Below are 15214 nucleotides of genomic sequence, written 5' to 3'. Positions count from 1 at the left end.
ATTTAACAGTTCACATTTAATATGGCTTTCCCTGTGGGAAAGCTGTTCTCCACTACCTCGGAAGCCCATGGCTTCCAGACCTCTGCATCCTCCAGTGACAGAATGCCCTTAATGCTACCTCTGCCAGCTTTCTGTTCGCATCAGTAGCAAGAGTTCTCAACATTCTCGGCAGTAAGTACTCTGGGAATACCCTGCAGCCCCTGCCCACTGGATAGCACAGTGATCTTCACCTTCTGTCACTTTGCAACCCATATTATTATTTCCCTCACTGGTTTCCTGGGCTACTTCTGCTGTCTTCCCTGGGCAGTCATTACCTGCTTGTTTTGTTCTGTTTTTCCCTCAAACACAGCAAACAGAGTCTGCTTTCAAAGAGTCTCTCAGCCTGGATTATTCCAAGCTGTATTCAGAAAACTATAAATTACTCTATCATTACTGTGCCCTTGAAAACATTTATATAAAGAATCCTATGTCAAAGATTAAAAACATGGAGTTACCCCTTTCATAAACCCTGGATCATAAAATGGGTTCAAGATATAAACCACATTTTCCCACCAGCATGAGAGTTGTATCCAAATGGAAAGGCCAGTTACATCACATCTTCATCTGGCCTTGATCCTCACAGTCTTTGGGCCTAGTTCTCCTCTGTATCACTCTAGTTTATATTGGTGCAGCTCCATTGGAAGTACTGGCGTTGCACTGACTTAAATCTGGAGTAATGCAGTGGTGATTGAGGCCTTGTATTATCAAAAAATGCAGATTAAAGTGAGCTGCAGTCAGTAAGAAATAGTGACTTTTGAGCATCCATATTTCTTTTTTTACACACACCATTCCATGCAGTGGATCTGAAATCCTGCGTGTTTAGCTGTCTCCCTTCCTGAACAAATACAGACCAGATGGTTCCTGTAAACTATTTTTCAGCTGACAAGGCAAGACAGGTTCACTTTCACTCATCTGAATTGGCATATCTGTTTGTGAGGATTTTTGTGTTTATGGACGACCCGGGCAATAACGTAATTCACGATGAAAGAGACAATAGGGGGCATAATAAATTAGTGGTATAGAAGGTGAAAGAAAAAGATCACATAAGGGTTTATATGCTTCCCATTCTAGCAGTTTGTGTGACATCAGAATAGCAGCGCATAGTCCACCATATGCAAGTTATTGGTGCATTTCAAATGACCAGGTAAGAAACACTTGAAGTGAGATTATTCCATTTTTTATTTAATAATTCAAGCTGCTGAGCTTAAGTAAATGTAATTAGAATAAAAGAGCACTGCAGGGCCGAGGCATTTGCTAAGACTCATATTCGTGTCCAGCTTGGCAGAGATCCCTTGCTTGTTCTGCTTCTTTACAGAAGTATTAATCATACATGAAGCATATAAACTTATGTTACCTTTTCCTTTCGCCTTTTGTATGCAAAACACACCTGCCCTTCCTCCTCTGCTCTGATGCATGCATTATTTTACTCAAGTCTAACAATATTAGATAAATGCTTTTCCTTATTGGTGTTTAAACTAGTGCTGAGTTCAAAGGTAAGTAACCAGAATATCCAAATACAGCTAAACTTCTAGTGCTCTGAGTAGATTTTTAGGTGTAAATACACATCATAAAGTTCATATTTGACATTAAGGGGAAACTTTCACAAGGGTGGCCTCATTTCTCTGGCTCAGTCTATATCTGCCGATTATGGGTCAGCATTTGGGTGCCTGCAGTTCAGTTGTGGGCCCAAATCATAGTTCTTCACCTCTAGGTAACTGATTGTTCATGCAAATCGGAAGTTAGAAGCACCAGAACACAGATTTGTATGCACAATTCATTTTTCTGGCCCACACATGTTGTATTCATGTTTCCCATCGGAAAATATGTCCCTTAAAAAATCCCTAACACTTACCAACACAGAAGAAAAAGGGATTGCAATTTAATGCTTCATTTCTGAGGTCTAGGATTTCCTTCATATGGTCCATTAAGAGGATCAGTGATTTAAAGTAATGTTTGTACTAATTTCTTTGGTGCCAATCATAAAGAGTTTCATGCTATGACAGAGATGTTCCAGTATGGTCCACTGGGCAGAAAGAAGAAAAATGCCCTCCATGATACCATTGTATACGCGCTTTTCAGTGATCATTGCAATCTGATCAAGAATAAGTTCAATCATGTAGTATGCGAAATTCCATCTGGTTGAATAAGCTGTTCAAGCAGAAGATTTTTGCTTAGCTGGATTTGGGAAAGACACTCACATGCTTTGGTAAACTGATGGAAGTGGGTGAAATGTCGTCTTTATCTGTGTCAGTAGCGCTGGCTGAGAAACACCCGTCTCAGAAGGGATGGTTCATAACAGTAGCTAAAATATAGGCTCTGCTTTCCCTTTAGAAGAGTGAAGATACTGGTTTTGTTTGTGTTTTAGTACGGCCAGAGAAGGAAGTGTGGCTGCAGCGTTGGGATTGCAGAGGGTGCAGCTCTGATGGAGACCTTTGGGCTATTTAAAATGCATAGACAGCTGCAGTGGCAGATAATCCATTCCTGGCCTTTGCTTTATCTTTTTGGGGTCCTCTTTCAGCAAAGCACATACTTAAAGATAAGCACATGCTTAAGTGTTTTGCTGAATAGGAGTCTAGCTACTTATGTTTGTTTTGTTCAGTTCATAAGAAAGGCTACTTCTGCCTTTGCCTCCAGCTCATTCAGTTGATAATGACAAGGATTTGATTTTGGATATCACCAATATCTTTAGAACCGGCGGACGCATCCTGACATTGGGTGGTTTGAATGTTAAGCTTCGGTCCGAGTTAGAGGATGAGAAGAAGGTCTTTCTTATGAGGGCTTAGTAGTGGTATCAGTGAACACATTTTAAAAACATGTCCTATCGCGGTCACCTACAAGAGCATTATTTTAGGTTTCAGAGTAACAGCCGTGTTAGTCTGTATTCTCAAAAAGAAAAGGAGGACTTGTGGCACCTTAGAGACTAACCAATTTATCTGAGCATAAGCTTTCGTGAGCTACAGCTCACTTCATCAAGAGCATTAGTTTCTCTTTGCTGAGCTCATATTTACTTTCTTTGATTAACTCTTATATGGAACAGCTGAACTGAAACAAATTGGCAACAAAACCTTTCCCAAATGGCTTGCTCATTGACCCAGACTGAACTGGAAACACTAGTTGCCCATTAACTACTTATGAGCATGACTCAATGCCTACCATACCAATAGCCACAAAACTGATCAAGACACCCTGTAGCTGGCTGGCTTCCTTCTGGGGTTCACGAAATTAGAGCCATTCATGAGTGCTAGACACCTGCCCTCTGTTATATTAGAATATCTTTTGTGAAACACTCACACTAAAATAGATTTATCTGGAAGGGAAAAAGTGATTACACTGCCTCACTCATGGATGTGCAAGGAACTGGGAGTGACATTTCCCCATTCACTCCCTAACAGAGAGATCCCCATGGACAATCACATTTTTCACTGTTGCTAAGTTAAACAAAGAAACTATCAGCGACTGAAATAAGAAAAACAAAGAAAAACTTTTTAAAAATAGCCCTGCTGCTAAATATAGCAGCATCCACAAGGGTAGAGTACAACTGAAGTCGGGAACATGTTGTTCATGCAAATGTCTCATAATGGCTAAGGATGTACATTACAGTAAAATGCTGCTGAAGACAATACGCATAAAGAGATGTTGAAGGGTAGGGAATAGTGAATGCTGTGTTTTCAGGGAACTGGCTGATGGTTTCTTGAAAATGTGGAAGAGGTGAGTTTTGTGCTGTTTCTATAAAGCAATGGAGACTCAGACAGGTGTGGGGAGGTAGGTAGACTTTCCCAGGAGGAGCAAATGATAGTTTGTGAGTGAGATGAGGAAGAGAAGGACCAAGAAGAGGACCCAAATGTCAAAGCACAGAAAGAAATCATGGGAAGGATGGAAAGATGAGAGGGGAGTATTGCCATAGAGGTTCCTGAAGATAAGTTCATAAGGGATACAGAAGTGGGGGGGAGTCCATGGAATTCTTTCATGCTGTGAGCAATTGATTATGTTTACATGTATCAGAGAAAAGTTGTTGAATAACCCTCCCCACTCCTCGCACTTCTTTGAAATGGTAACTGCTGGACAAAACACACATGTGCACACACACACACAGAGAATTGGGTATACCACACATGAAAGGGCTTTCTTGTAATATATCCTCTTTTGATTAAGTCAGATAAGGCCTAATAGAGCTTCATCTGAAATCAGGAAGTGCAGAGACCAAACTGTATGGGTAATGTGAACATAAGACCAGCCATACTGGTAAGACCAATGGTCCATCGAGCCCAATCTCTTGACTTCCGAAAGTGGCCAATGCCAAGTGGTTCAGAGGGAATGAATAGAACAGGTAATCATCGAGTGATCCATCCCCTTCGCCCATTCCCAGCTTCTGGCATTCAGAGGCTAGTGACTTCCAGAGCATGGGGTTGCATCCCTGACCATTTTGGCTAATAGCCAGTGGTGGACCTATCCTCCATGAACTTATCTAATTCTATTTTGAATCCCATTATAGTTTTGGCCTTTGCAACATCCCATGGCAACAGGTTCCACAGGTTGACTATGCATTATGTGAAGAAGTACTTCCTTTGTTTGCTTTAAACCTGCTGCCTATTCATTTCATTGGTTGACTCCTGGTTCTTTTGTTACGAGAAGGAGTAAATAACACTTCCTTAATTCACTTTCTCCACACCAGTCATGATTTTGTAGATCTCTATCATTCCCTCCTTAGCCTTCTTTTTTCCAAGCTGAAAACTCCCTGTCTTTTTAATTTCTCCTCATATGGAAGCTGTTGCATACCCTTAATAATTTTGATTGCCCTTCTCGGTACCTTTTCCAATTCTAATATGTCTTTTTTGAGATGCAGCAACCAGAATTACACACAGCATTCAAGGTTTGGGCAGACCATGGATTTATATAGTGGCATTATCATGTTTTCTGTCTTATTATCAATCCCTTTCCTAATGGTTCCTAACCTTCTGTTTGCTTTTTTGACTGCCGCTTCATATGGAGCAGATGTTTTCAGAGAACTATCCACAGTGCTTCCAAGATCTCTTTCCTGAGTTGTAATTTAGATCCCGTTATTTTGTATGTACAGTTGGGATTATGTTTTCCAGTGTGCATTACTTTGAGATTGTAGTAAAGTACATGCTTTCCAATATATTTATTTTTAACTTATTTCTTTGGGAATATCCATAAGTGTTTCTGTATCTTTATTTGCAAAAATATAAGAGCAATGCCATTTCTTGCAGGTGCCTATATGGGATCAGAATGTTCATAAACTGAAACGATTAGTACATTTTGATTGGAAGATTTCTAAAGATTGTGGACCAATTTAATATTAGTTTAGTACAAGCACAAGATTTGTATTTACACATGAATGATGTAAAGCAGAAAGGTGTAAATAGTTCTTATTTAGTAGAAACAAATATTATAAAAGCAAATCTTTACATACAAAGCTTTTGTAAATTCCTGTTAATTGTATTTATGTTTCCATATCAGAATTCATCATTTGTAAGCTTGAGTATCTTAGTCTTATATGTGAACTTCCTCCTGTACGCAGTGAAATCATACTACTTTCTGAGACATCACAGCCATCTTTGTAAAATATGATGTTGAGGAAGATTGAGTTTATCATACTATAGATATGTAAATGGCTCTCTTTTAATAGTGTCAGTGGAAAGGGGATGCCAGAAAAGATTCCCAGCCAGAGCATGTATAAATTGTCACCACCTTTGACAAGACAATAACATGCATCCATACAAAGGAAAACCAATAATACTCAAGGCGCTTTAGGTAGCCACTGTGTGGGCCCTTTGAAGGGAGGTGGGAAGCCCCATGAAAAGTTCTACTAATGCTCTACATGCAGGCTCGAGCAACAGAGGTCAGATTCTGCCCTCGATTACACCAGTAATGATCCAGAGACTCTCCATTGATGTCAGTGGAGTTGTTGCAAATTTACACCAGTGTAAATGAGATCGGACTCTTTATTTTAGTGTAAAAAACATCATTACAATGAAATCTCAGATTTGAGCTCAGAATAGTAACTGGTATAGTTCAGATCTTTAATGCTTTGTTCCTGTGTGTCTCTCAAGGATTTTCAGTCTCAAAAGCAGGTGAGGGAGTTTGCCATAAAGTACTAGTAAATTTCCATGTTAAAATATAAATAATTAAACCTAGCAAATGTGTGTGTACGTGTGTGTATATGTATGTGTGTGTGTGTAGAATATACATGAAGGAATTCTGTGCTTCTAAAGTAGGACTATGAATAAGGACCCCAAAGTGTAAATAAATTTTTAATTCAATAATTTATGAATAAATTATTTAGATAGAACATACTCTACTCGGAAGTTTCTGTACTGAAATGGATGCATTCCATTGGAACCCAAGTAGGTACATTGAGTTGTCAAGTAGGTGAACTATGCTATCTGAATTGAACTCTTCTAAATAGGAAATAATTTAAAATATCCTACAGTCTCTCAACCTCCTGAAAAAGGGGGTCAGTAAACACAAACTAAATGCTACAAGACAAGGAATACAAATCAGTGCCCCCAGGCTCCCACATAAACTACCTTTGGGGAGGAGATTTCCCTTTCCAGCTTCATTACAGTTAGCTCACGGCTCTTTGCTCAAGTTTGTCTGCATCCCAGTCACAGCTGTGCGCAAGGAATGAACTGCAGTTTGCTTGCATAAATTTCCCACTGTGCAGCTCTTTGTTCATTTCATGCTGCTTTGCTGCTCTGTTGAGGCTGCTGAATGAGTCAATGTTACCTTAATATAAGCTTTAAAAGTGTAGTTAATACTATTGCATTCCATATTTAAAAATATTTCTTGAAATAAAAATGAATATCAGCAAATATGCTCTACAGTACATGCCTCCAGTAGCCAGCTCAATGATTTAGTTGGCATTCTTGTATGCAGTGGTTGGGTCTGTACCAATTAATGCTCCATTCCTGCAGTCTCTGTTCAGGCAAATCTCCCACTGGATTCTGTTCATCTCCTGAATCCGATGAGAGTTTTGCCCATGTGAGGACTGCAGCGTCACACCCTTAGCTGGCATGGACCCTAATAAAACCACAAACAGGCCAGGTCAGACCATCAGAGCTATTAGGCCAGCTACCAATCTCATTTAATTATTTCTGAAGTAATTCTACTAAAGTCAATGGAGCTGCTCAGAATTGACACCAGGGTAACAGAAAGCACAATCTGGTCCCTACCATCTTGTCATTCAGGTCATGAACTGATTGCAGGCTACTATCTACTATATTGCTTTTCATACAATATAATTTTTAACCTGTTCTCACATGTTTAAACCATTTTTTTTCAGTAAATGATTGCATTGTATTTTTCTCCCCTCTAGGATTTTCCATTCTTCAGGCAATTATGGAAGCAGCGGTACAAAACAACTGGCAAGTCACGGCCAGGTCTGTGGGAAGTATAAAGGACGTTCAGGAATTTAGGAGAATTATAGAGGAAATGGACAGACGACAGGAAAAAAGATACTTAATCGACTGTGAAGTAGAGAGAATAAACACAATTTTGGAACAGGTATTTTTCGAATCTGTGCTGTATGTGACATAAGGTTTTGGAATTGTCTGTCTATAGAAATAAATTAAACAGCTCTTTAAAAATAAGTCATAAAAACTTGCCAATTACCTTTCTAAAATTAAATATCCTGGATAGCTTTCACATTTGATGGCAAATAATTTGAATAGAACCCAGCAGAAAACATCTCTGTAAATTTGTTGTTGCCTTCTAAATTAATAAAAAAGACGGCCAACCTTTGCTCTCAGCAGTAGCTCTTATTGAAGTAAATAACCCTACTGAAGGCAGGGCTACTCTTGTGGGTAACGGTTGCAGGATTGAGTGCTGTTTGAAAAAAGGGATCACAGTAAAAAACTAAAATCAGCCAGTGAAGGAGGCCGAGGCACTGACTCATGTATGAATAAAATTGTCACATATGGAAATATTTCTGGGGGGAAATTCAACTGACTCTGGCTAGCCTTTTGTGGGGGGTGCAAAGGAGCCTCCCCCACTATATTCTAGGGTGTGGTGGAGTGCCATTCACTGCTGCTAGAGAGGGCAAATGCTGGGTGACTTCACACATGACACAGCCCTTTCGGAAGTGGGCTTCCCTCAGAATCAGTTTAAGAGCCTCCAATAGCTCCTTGAGGCTGCCCAGAATGTCAGTCTCCACGTTGGTCTAAGTAAGGGGATCGGTTCCTGGTAGGAGCCTCTGGTGTGGTAGTCTTCCAAAAGCAGGTGGGAATGAAGTGGGCCCATGGTCCTATCCCCCTCCAGTACCAGCTACCATGGCTGTCTCTATGGGAGAAAGTACACTGTACCCCTGAAGGGCTGTAAAAACAGCAGCACTCCGCTTACACATAGGGATCAGAGACAGACTGGCTCCCCACTGGCCACACTCAGAGCTGTGGCTCACAGCCCCAGCAGAGCCTACATTACAGTTGAACCAACCCATTCAGCCTGTTTGTTCATAGGCACACAGGGATTTGGTCAGGGTTAAGACTGCAAACTCCTATGATAAATGCCACTTTATAAAGCTGTAGTTAGAGTTATGGTCTGGAATAATCAAAAATAACATTTAAATTTCATGAAGCGTTAGCATATTCTTGTACAAATGGTATATTGTCAACTAATGGCAAACTAGCCATACTACCACAAACAAAACCAAAGAATTTCAGGAGACGTGAATCAATTCGGACAGCATTCAATTCCAGTCAAGCCCCAAGCTGAATCATTTCCAGTCACTGGAGTTATAGGACCTCATCTTGCTGCCTTTCAATTTAATGGGAGTTTTGTCATTGAATTCAATGGGAGCAGGACCAGGCCCCTCCTGCATGAGAAAGGCCTGTATTGTTAGATAGAAGCTAAGTACTGGGAAATTTATCATAAATGTCTCTAAGACACTAACAGTCTGATTCAGGCTTAAAGTCTGGGGAGTGACTTGAAACCATGTGAGCGAAAGAGAACTGCAAGTATCTGTAACGGACTCAAAATGGATGGGTCTGTCCTGATAATACTAAGCCCTGCAATGCTGTTGGCTGCATATGCTTTCGTTTAGCCCTAACCACTCTGGACTTAGTACTGTCCCAAGGCATGTCCACAGCATGTAGCCGCAGGGACTGGTGGGTGGTCCTATTCCAAGGGAAGTCAACCTCTGAGTGGGTTGTATAACATATACATGGCCACCCAGCTCCAGTCCTCCTTACCAAAGGTGTCTGTGACTCCACCACCTTGACTGCCAGTGACATGGTCAAGATGTTGGGATGATGTCAAAGGAGGCACAGGATGACTTCCAGCTGACTAAATGTGCTGCATAGCTGCAAGAAAATATCATAGTGACTATTGTTGCCAACCCTCCAGGATTGTCCTGGAGTTTCAAGGAATTTAAGATTAATTTTTAATTAAATATTATGCCATGTGATGAAGCCTCCAGGAATTTGCCCAACCAAAATTGGAAACCCTACTAGTGACAAGCTACAAAACAGAGCTTTTAACCAGACACGCAACTCAGCCATTGGGTCCAAAATACCTCCTCTTGCCCAAAAGCAATTGGGTGGGGAATGTCAGAAGGGGGAGTGGGTTTTCCATCCCCCAACCCCCTCACAGCAGTGGTGCTAACTGGAACATGCCTCTTTGTGGAAGCTAGTGAAAGATCCACAAAAGGCTGCTTAGAGATGGAAAGGAGTTTTAGTTTCCTACTTCCCAAGCAGCTTCATGGTTTCTACCTATGTGGGAGATGGAGAATCCCCCTCTCTCCCTTAAACACTGAGCCCAACTGCCCTTGGCTCAATAGCCTCATTTCGCACCTGCGTATTCAGGGGAATAGGGAAGGGAGTCATGATCTAATTTCTTCTTCAGAAGCACTGAGTTCAAATGTGGGTAGGGTTATATTTTTGTTAAATGTTCGATTCAACTTTCCATCATTATGATTATTGATTTGATGAACTCTTAACTCTCACATAGCTAAAGGTTCACAGCACTGAGCACCAAGTTATCCCTAATTGTCTGGTGTTTTACTTTAACTTTTAGATATCACATTTCTGAATTGCTAAATTATCCATTTTCTAAGTCTGTTTTATTTATACTTACCAGTCAGATTCCATGAAACAATATAATAATCTTTCTTCTGAATGATCTCTAATGTAATTTTACTTGCACGAGGACCAGAGGCACCAACTTCCTGAGTTCCCGAGGGGTGCTCGAAACCCCGCCCCATTCTGCCCCCAGCCCTGCCCCCACTCCACCCTTTCTCCCAAACCCCCACCTCTGCCCCTCCCCCCACCTCTTCCTGCCCCTGCTCCTCTCCCCCCCACCCCAGCACCTCCTGCACGCCGCTGAACAGCTGATCGTGGTGGGCAGGAGGAGTAGTTGATCTGGGGGGTTGCCAGTGGGTGCTGAGTATCCCCTATTTTTTTCTTGTGCGGCTCCAGCCTCAGAGCACCCCAGAGACGGTGCCTATGACCAGGATTTGGTCTACAGTTTTCAGAAGCAGTGGTTTTCAGTAATGCAATAGCATAGAACGTGATTGACTAGTTAATCATTTGACAGTATAGCTTAAAGCCCAGATCCTGCAGACATTTACGCATATGATTACTATTATATATGTGAGCAGTCTTACTTGACTTCATTGGAATTGCCCATGTGTAAAGGCATTTACATTTGTAGGATCAGGGCCTAAAAGGGATTTTGAGTTATTTGGTTATATAAACTAGTTAGTAAAGCAAACCAAACACAACTTTTGGGATAAATACTCTATTACATACTAGACAAAAAAGATAGTGTCCAGTTGTGCATCACTTACCCATGCATATTGTCCTACGGGACCATTCATATGAGAAAAGGTTGCAGGACTGGGCCCCACATTGGTGCGCATTATGATAAAATATCTACAAATAGCAGCCTCCAGAGATTTTTCTGGTCCAAGACTCAAGAACAATGACCTCTTTTTCTGCAGGTGAAAGTCAGTATTGGTCTACCCCTGGGTCTATTGCTGCACAATTAGTTTTTCAGGCTTTTACGTCTGTCTCTTCAGCTTAGTTGCTTATCTTCTCATAAGGCTAATCAAATCGTACAAAAATTCTAACAGTAGTTAGTTCACTGTAGTTGAAATACTCAAGGGAATGGTGAGATATCCTCCTTATAGACAACTGTGCTTTGCTGACAGTGGAAAGGATAACTCTAGATTTGCATATTTTAGATTGTTTTTCACATAGTTAGAAAGTCTACCAAAGCCAACAAGAAAAAAGTGAATAAGCTCTTAGAAAAATGAGCAAATACCATTGTGTGCTGACTGTTCAAGGTTTAGATGTTTAGGGAACTCATTTTATTGAAGGTGATGACTGAAAACAGTGGTATATTCGAGTTAATCCAAAACGTCCAAAAGAGAGTAGGGATGTTGGCTGTCCAACATAAATGTTACCAGTAAAAGGGATTGATTATCAGAGAGTGCATGGCACCTGCTGTCTGAAAATCAGAGCCCGTTCAGTTGGTTCAGGTTGGGTACCCCCAAAATATTTAGTTTCTCTTGAAAATCTTGGTCCCAGAATATAGTTTAAGCCATTTCATGTGTCAGTTCAACCTGAGGATTTACAGTCTTCCGGTAATACTAAATTGGTAACTTTGAAACTAGCCTCATTGATAAGATATAGTACACACAATAGTATTGTTTTAAACTTAAATGTCAATTTAAATCCAAGGGCCTTAAGACACATTCTAAGCAATAATTAAACCTCCCAACAGCTCCGTGAGGTAATATTATCTCTAGTTTGCAGATTGAAAAACTGAGGTAGCGAAGGTTGTGAGACAAATTTTAAAAAGAGTTTTCCTCAGATTTATCTATTCTTCAAAAACATTTGACAAATGTTGAGGTGAGTGAGGTAACAGCTTTTATTGAATCAGCTTCTGTCGGAGAGAGAGAGAGAGGCTTTTGAGTTTACGCAGAGCTCTTCTTCAGCTCTGAGACGGGTACTCCGAGTGTCACAGCTAAATACAAGGCAGAACAGATTGTTTAGCACGAGTAGTTAACATATTTCTAGGAACCATTCAAGGTGAAGTGTCCTGTTAACACCCCTCCACTTACAGAGGGGGAAAGAAGGGAGGGGTAAGGCAACTGGGGGACATGGGCGGGGTTAGTGGGCCATACATTGTTATATGTCATAAATCCCGTGTCTCTGTTCAGTCCATGATTTTTAGTGTCTAGCAAAGTTATGAATTCAAGCTCCCAGGGTCGTCATTTGAAGTGTTGTGCAGATTTCCTTTGAGGATGAGGACTGTTAGGTCAGAGTGATAGCTTTGTGAAAAGTGTTCACCCACAGCTGATGTGGTGCTTTTTATCACTTTCCTTTGTGAGTTCATTCGAGAGCATAGTGATTGTCTGGTTTCACTGGGGCATTTAATGCACTGGATGAGGTATGCCACATGTTGACAAATGTCATCACTTTGAGTTTTTGCAAAGTCTGAATTCATCATGAATAATTCCCAGTGAGCATTCACTTAGCCCCAGCTTTTTAAAGCTATTTAGGCATTGCTGTGCTCAGCATCACTACACCTAACTGATTTAGGAGCCTAAATCTCATTTTAATGCATAAATATAGTTAAAAATCTGGGCTTATTGCTCAGTTGTTATTGGTCAGTTAAGTCACATTGTACTGTTTCTGATCTCTAATTGGATGAGTGCTGAAGTGCTTTTGATGCAAATGCTTGCTAGAGCAAATTTAAAGTTCAGTTTTGGTGAATATACTTACGTATAGTCTTGATCTTTTTTTCCCCAGGAAACAATCATACCGTTCATGCTTTATCATTTATCCACATAGATTCTGAACTATTACTTACACTGAATAGTATCTGACCTCACAAGCGGTTTCACTGAGGTCAAGAAAATCTGGCTCTGGTTCTCTGTTTACTAATACGTACTAATAAACAATAAACCATGGGCCAAAGTCCACACATAGGCATTCTTCTGTCTTAAGAAAACATCCCAGAGTCTCTCTAAACATGGGCCCCATGCCTGTAATTATAAATCTCAATCTAAAATTAAACATGTGTGTTATTCTGGCATTATATTGGGGTTGTCTTTTACACGTGTAATTTACTACTCGTATTGCCATCCAATCACTGTTTCTCACATTATTGTTAATATTTACCCATAGATGTGGTCCTGTATCTGTGAAATCCAGTAAATTAGGCCCATATCCATCCTTCCTTTCTTGACAAAATTATATCTAGTTTAATCTTGTAGCTTCCTTTCACACATACTGGTATTAAAACTGATTCTCTGTAAAATTCATGAACTCCCCATTCTTCTTGTCCCTTGATGCCAAAATATTCCAATATTATTTCACAGGTAGATATAAAATGATTTTATTGTCAGGAAAAAAGTCATCTAGTTCTGGAAAATAGCATCAGGCTTTAGAGTTTGACTGTTTATTTAGAAACAAGTCTTCAGGTTCAGAAATATGGCTTTCTTATAACTAAGATAAGTCATATTTCAGACTAGAGTGGCTCAGTGTCCATTTAGAAGCAAATCCCCGAAGGGAAAATAAGACGGAAGAAAATCATTCAGGATCAAAATGGTGAAACATTACAAAAGACTGGTTTATTTCAGAGAATATATGCTTTTATCAAAAGAAGACTATTGCCAAACAAAATCATAAAGGTTAGGCTCCAAGGCAATCTCAATATTGAATGGACGCCTCTTGCAAACAAAACATAAGCAATACTGTAGGAAGGACTATAATGCACAAAAATTTTAAATAATGGTCAAATTGGCAAAAAGCCTTCAAGTAAAGTGACCCTAGGAACACAAAGGGGAATCTGATTCTCTGCAGTGGAAGTATATAACCTGATTTGATTTTTGAGTCTGAAATTTTAAGATTAAGAAGATGTAAAGTTTTTCAATATTGCCATTGCTGTATAACTTTGTAGAAGCATTCAGTCCTCAGTGAGGGGTACTGTGCTCACTGCAAGAAGGCTCCCAGGTTTTTGGTGTTTTAAGAATAAATATAAAAAAATGTTTCATTTATATTACAGAGTTTTAAAAAATCACCAAAAAATATCAGGAAAAATATCCAAGTGCAAAATTAATCCAGATCCAACCTTGCAAGTCATGTATGCTTTAGGTTTGTATAACATACACCATAATTACTGTACTGGCCTGTCTTTTTCATGCAATTTTTAAAAAAATGTAATAACCACCCCATAAATAAACTGGCATGTTTGGGGGAGGCACCAAAGTGCTGGGTATCCTTAGGCTCTATATTCTCCATATGTCCCATTGGTCTCTTCCTCACTCCAGTGAGTATTTTCCACTGCTGTCACAGAGCCGGGGTGTGCTGCTGAGGTTCTCAGGGCTCTGTGCCGCAGAGGAGTCATGGACCAGCATTTCATATTCTGTGAGGACCTTGATTTGCCTGCGTAAGGGATTCAGGGTGAGGCCTTGAGGGGTGTCTAATATACGCAGACTCTTGTTACAAGTCACTCTGTGACTGACCCATTTAATTTCCATGACCCTAAAGAGCTCGAAACTTTGTCACCAAAAGATCGTCAGTCATCCTTCCACACAGATTTGACCAGTCCAAACGCCCATAAATGCATTTTAGGGGGAAGAATGTACAAGTATAGTAGTGGTCTCTTCTTTGAGGTGATCATGCTGGACATGAAGCCTCCATTGGGGAGAAAAGGGGGTCTCCTGAGGTTAGCAGCCATCTCCATTGGATTTTAGCCAACAAAATTGTGGAAGGTGAGCAAGTGTGCTCATGCCAATGTCAACAGCCATTTCTGCCCAAAGGGAATGCTACTAAGAGGTATTGAACTAATAAGTAGCCACAGGCACAGTGTCTGAACTATAGGGAAGCAAATGTCCTTTTCAGATCGGGCTAATCCTCTGCACATATAAAACATTTCACACATTCCTATGGGTAGAATTACCATCTTGTAAATGCTAATGCCTTCTGAAAGCCATCATCTAGCTCTCATAAGATTTCCCAGTTTCAGAATGACAAGAATTTAACGATCAGAATGTTATTCATACAGCAGAGTGATTTAAGGTAGTGTCACCATGGATCTGAACAGATTTCAAAATAGAATAATTCAGAAAACCAGTAGAACTGCAATTCTGTGCTAATATGATTATTAATCACATTTAATGTATATAGCATCATAACGTGCATGGTGCTGT

General features: G+C 40.2%; 1 protein-coding gene across 6 annotated transcripts in view; it reads left to right on the top strand.

The window, feature by feature from the left end:
- The window catches only part of GRIA3 (glutamate ionotropic receptor AMPA type subunit 3), a 221808-nt gene that overhangs the window by 73127 nt on the left and 133467 nt on the right, over positions 1 to 15214 (top strand). For all 6 annotated transcript variants that reach the window (XR_007358352.2, XM_048863289.2, XM_048863288.2 and 3 more), the window contains exon 4: positions 7376 to 7563. Coding sequence is in view for 5 of the 6 variants with exons in the window: in XM_048863289.2 (XP_048719246.1) it covers positions 7376 to 7563 (188 nt within the window). In the remaining variant the exon portion in view is untranslated. The remainder of the gene's footprint in view (positions 1 to 7375; positions 7564 to 15214) is intronic.

This window comes from Caretta caretta, chromosome 9 (assembly GCF_965140235.1).
Source record: "Caretta caretta isolate rCarCar2 chromosome 9, rCarCar1.hap1, whole genome shotgun sequence".
NCBI lineage: Eukaryota > Metazoa > Chordata > Testudines > Cheloniidae > Caretta > Caretta caretta.
This window is presented reverse-complemented; position numbering and strand designations above follow the sequence as displayed.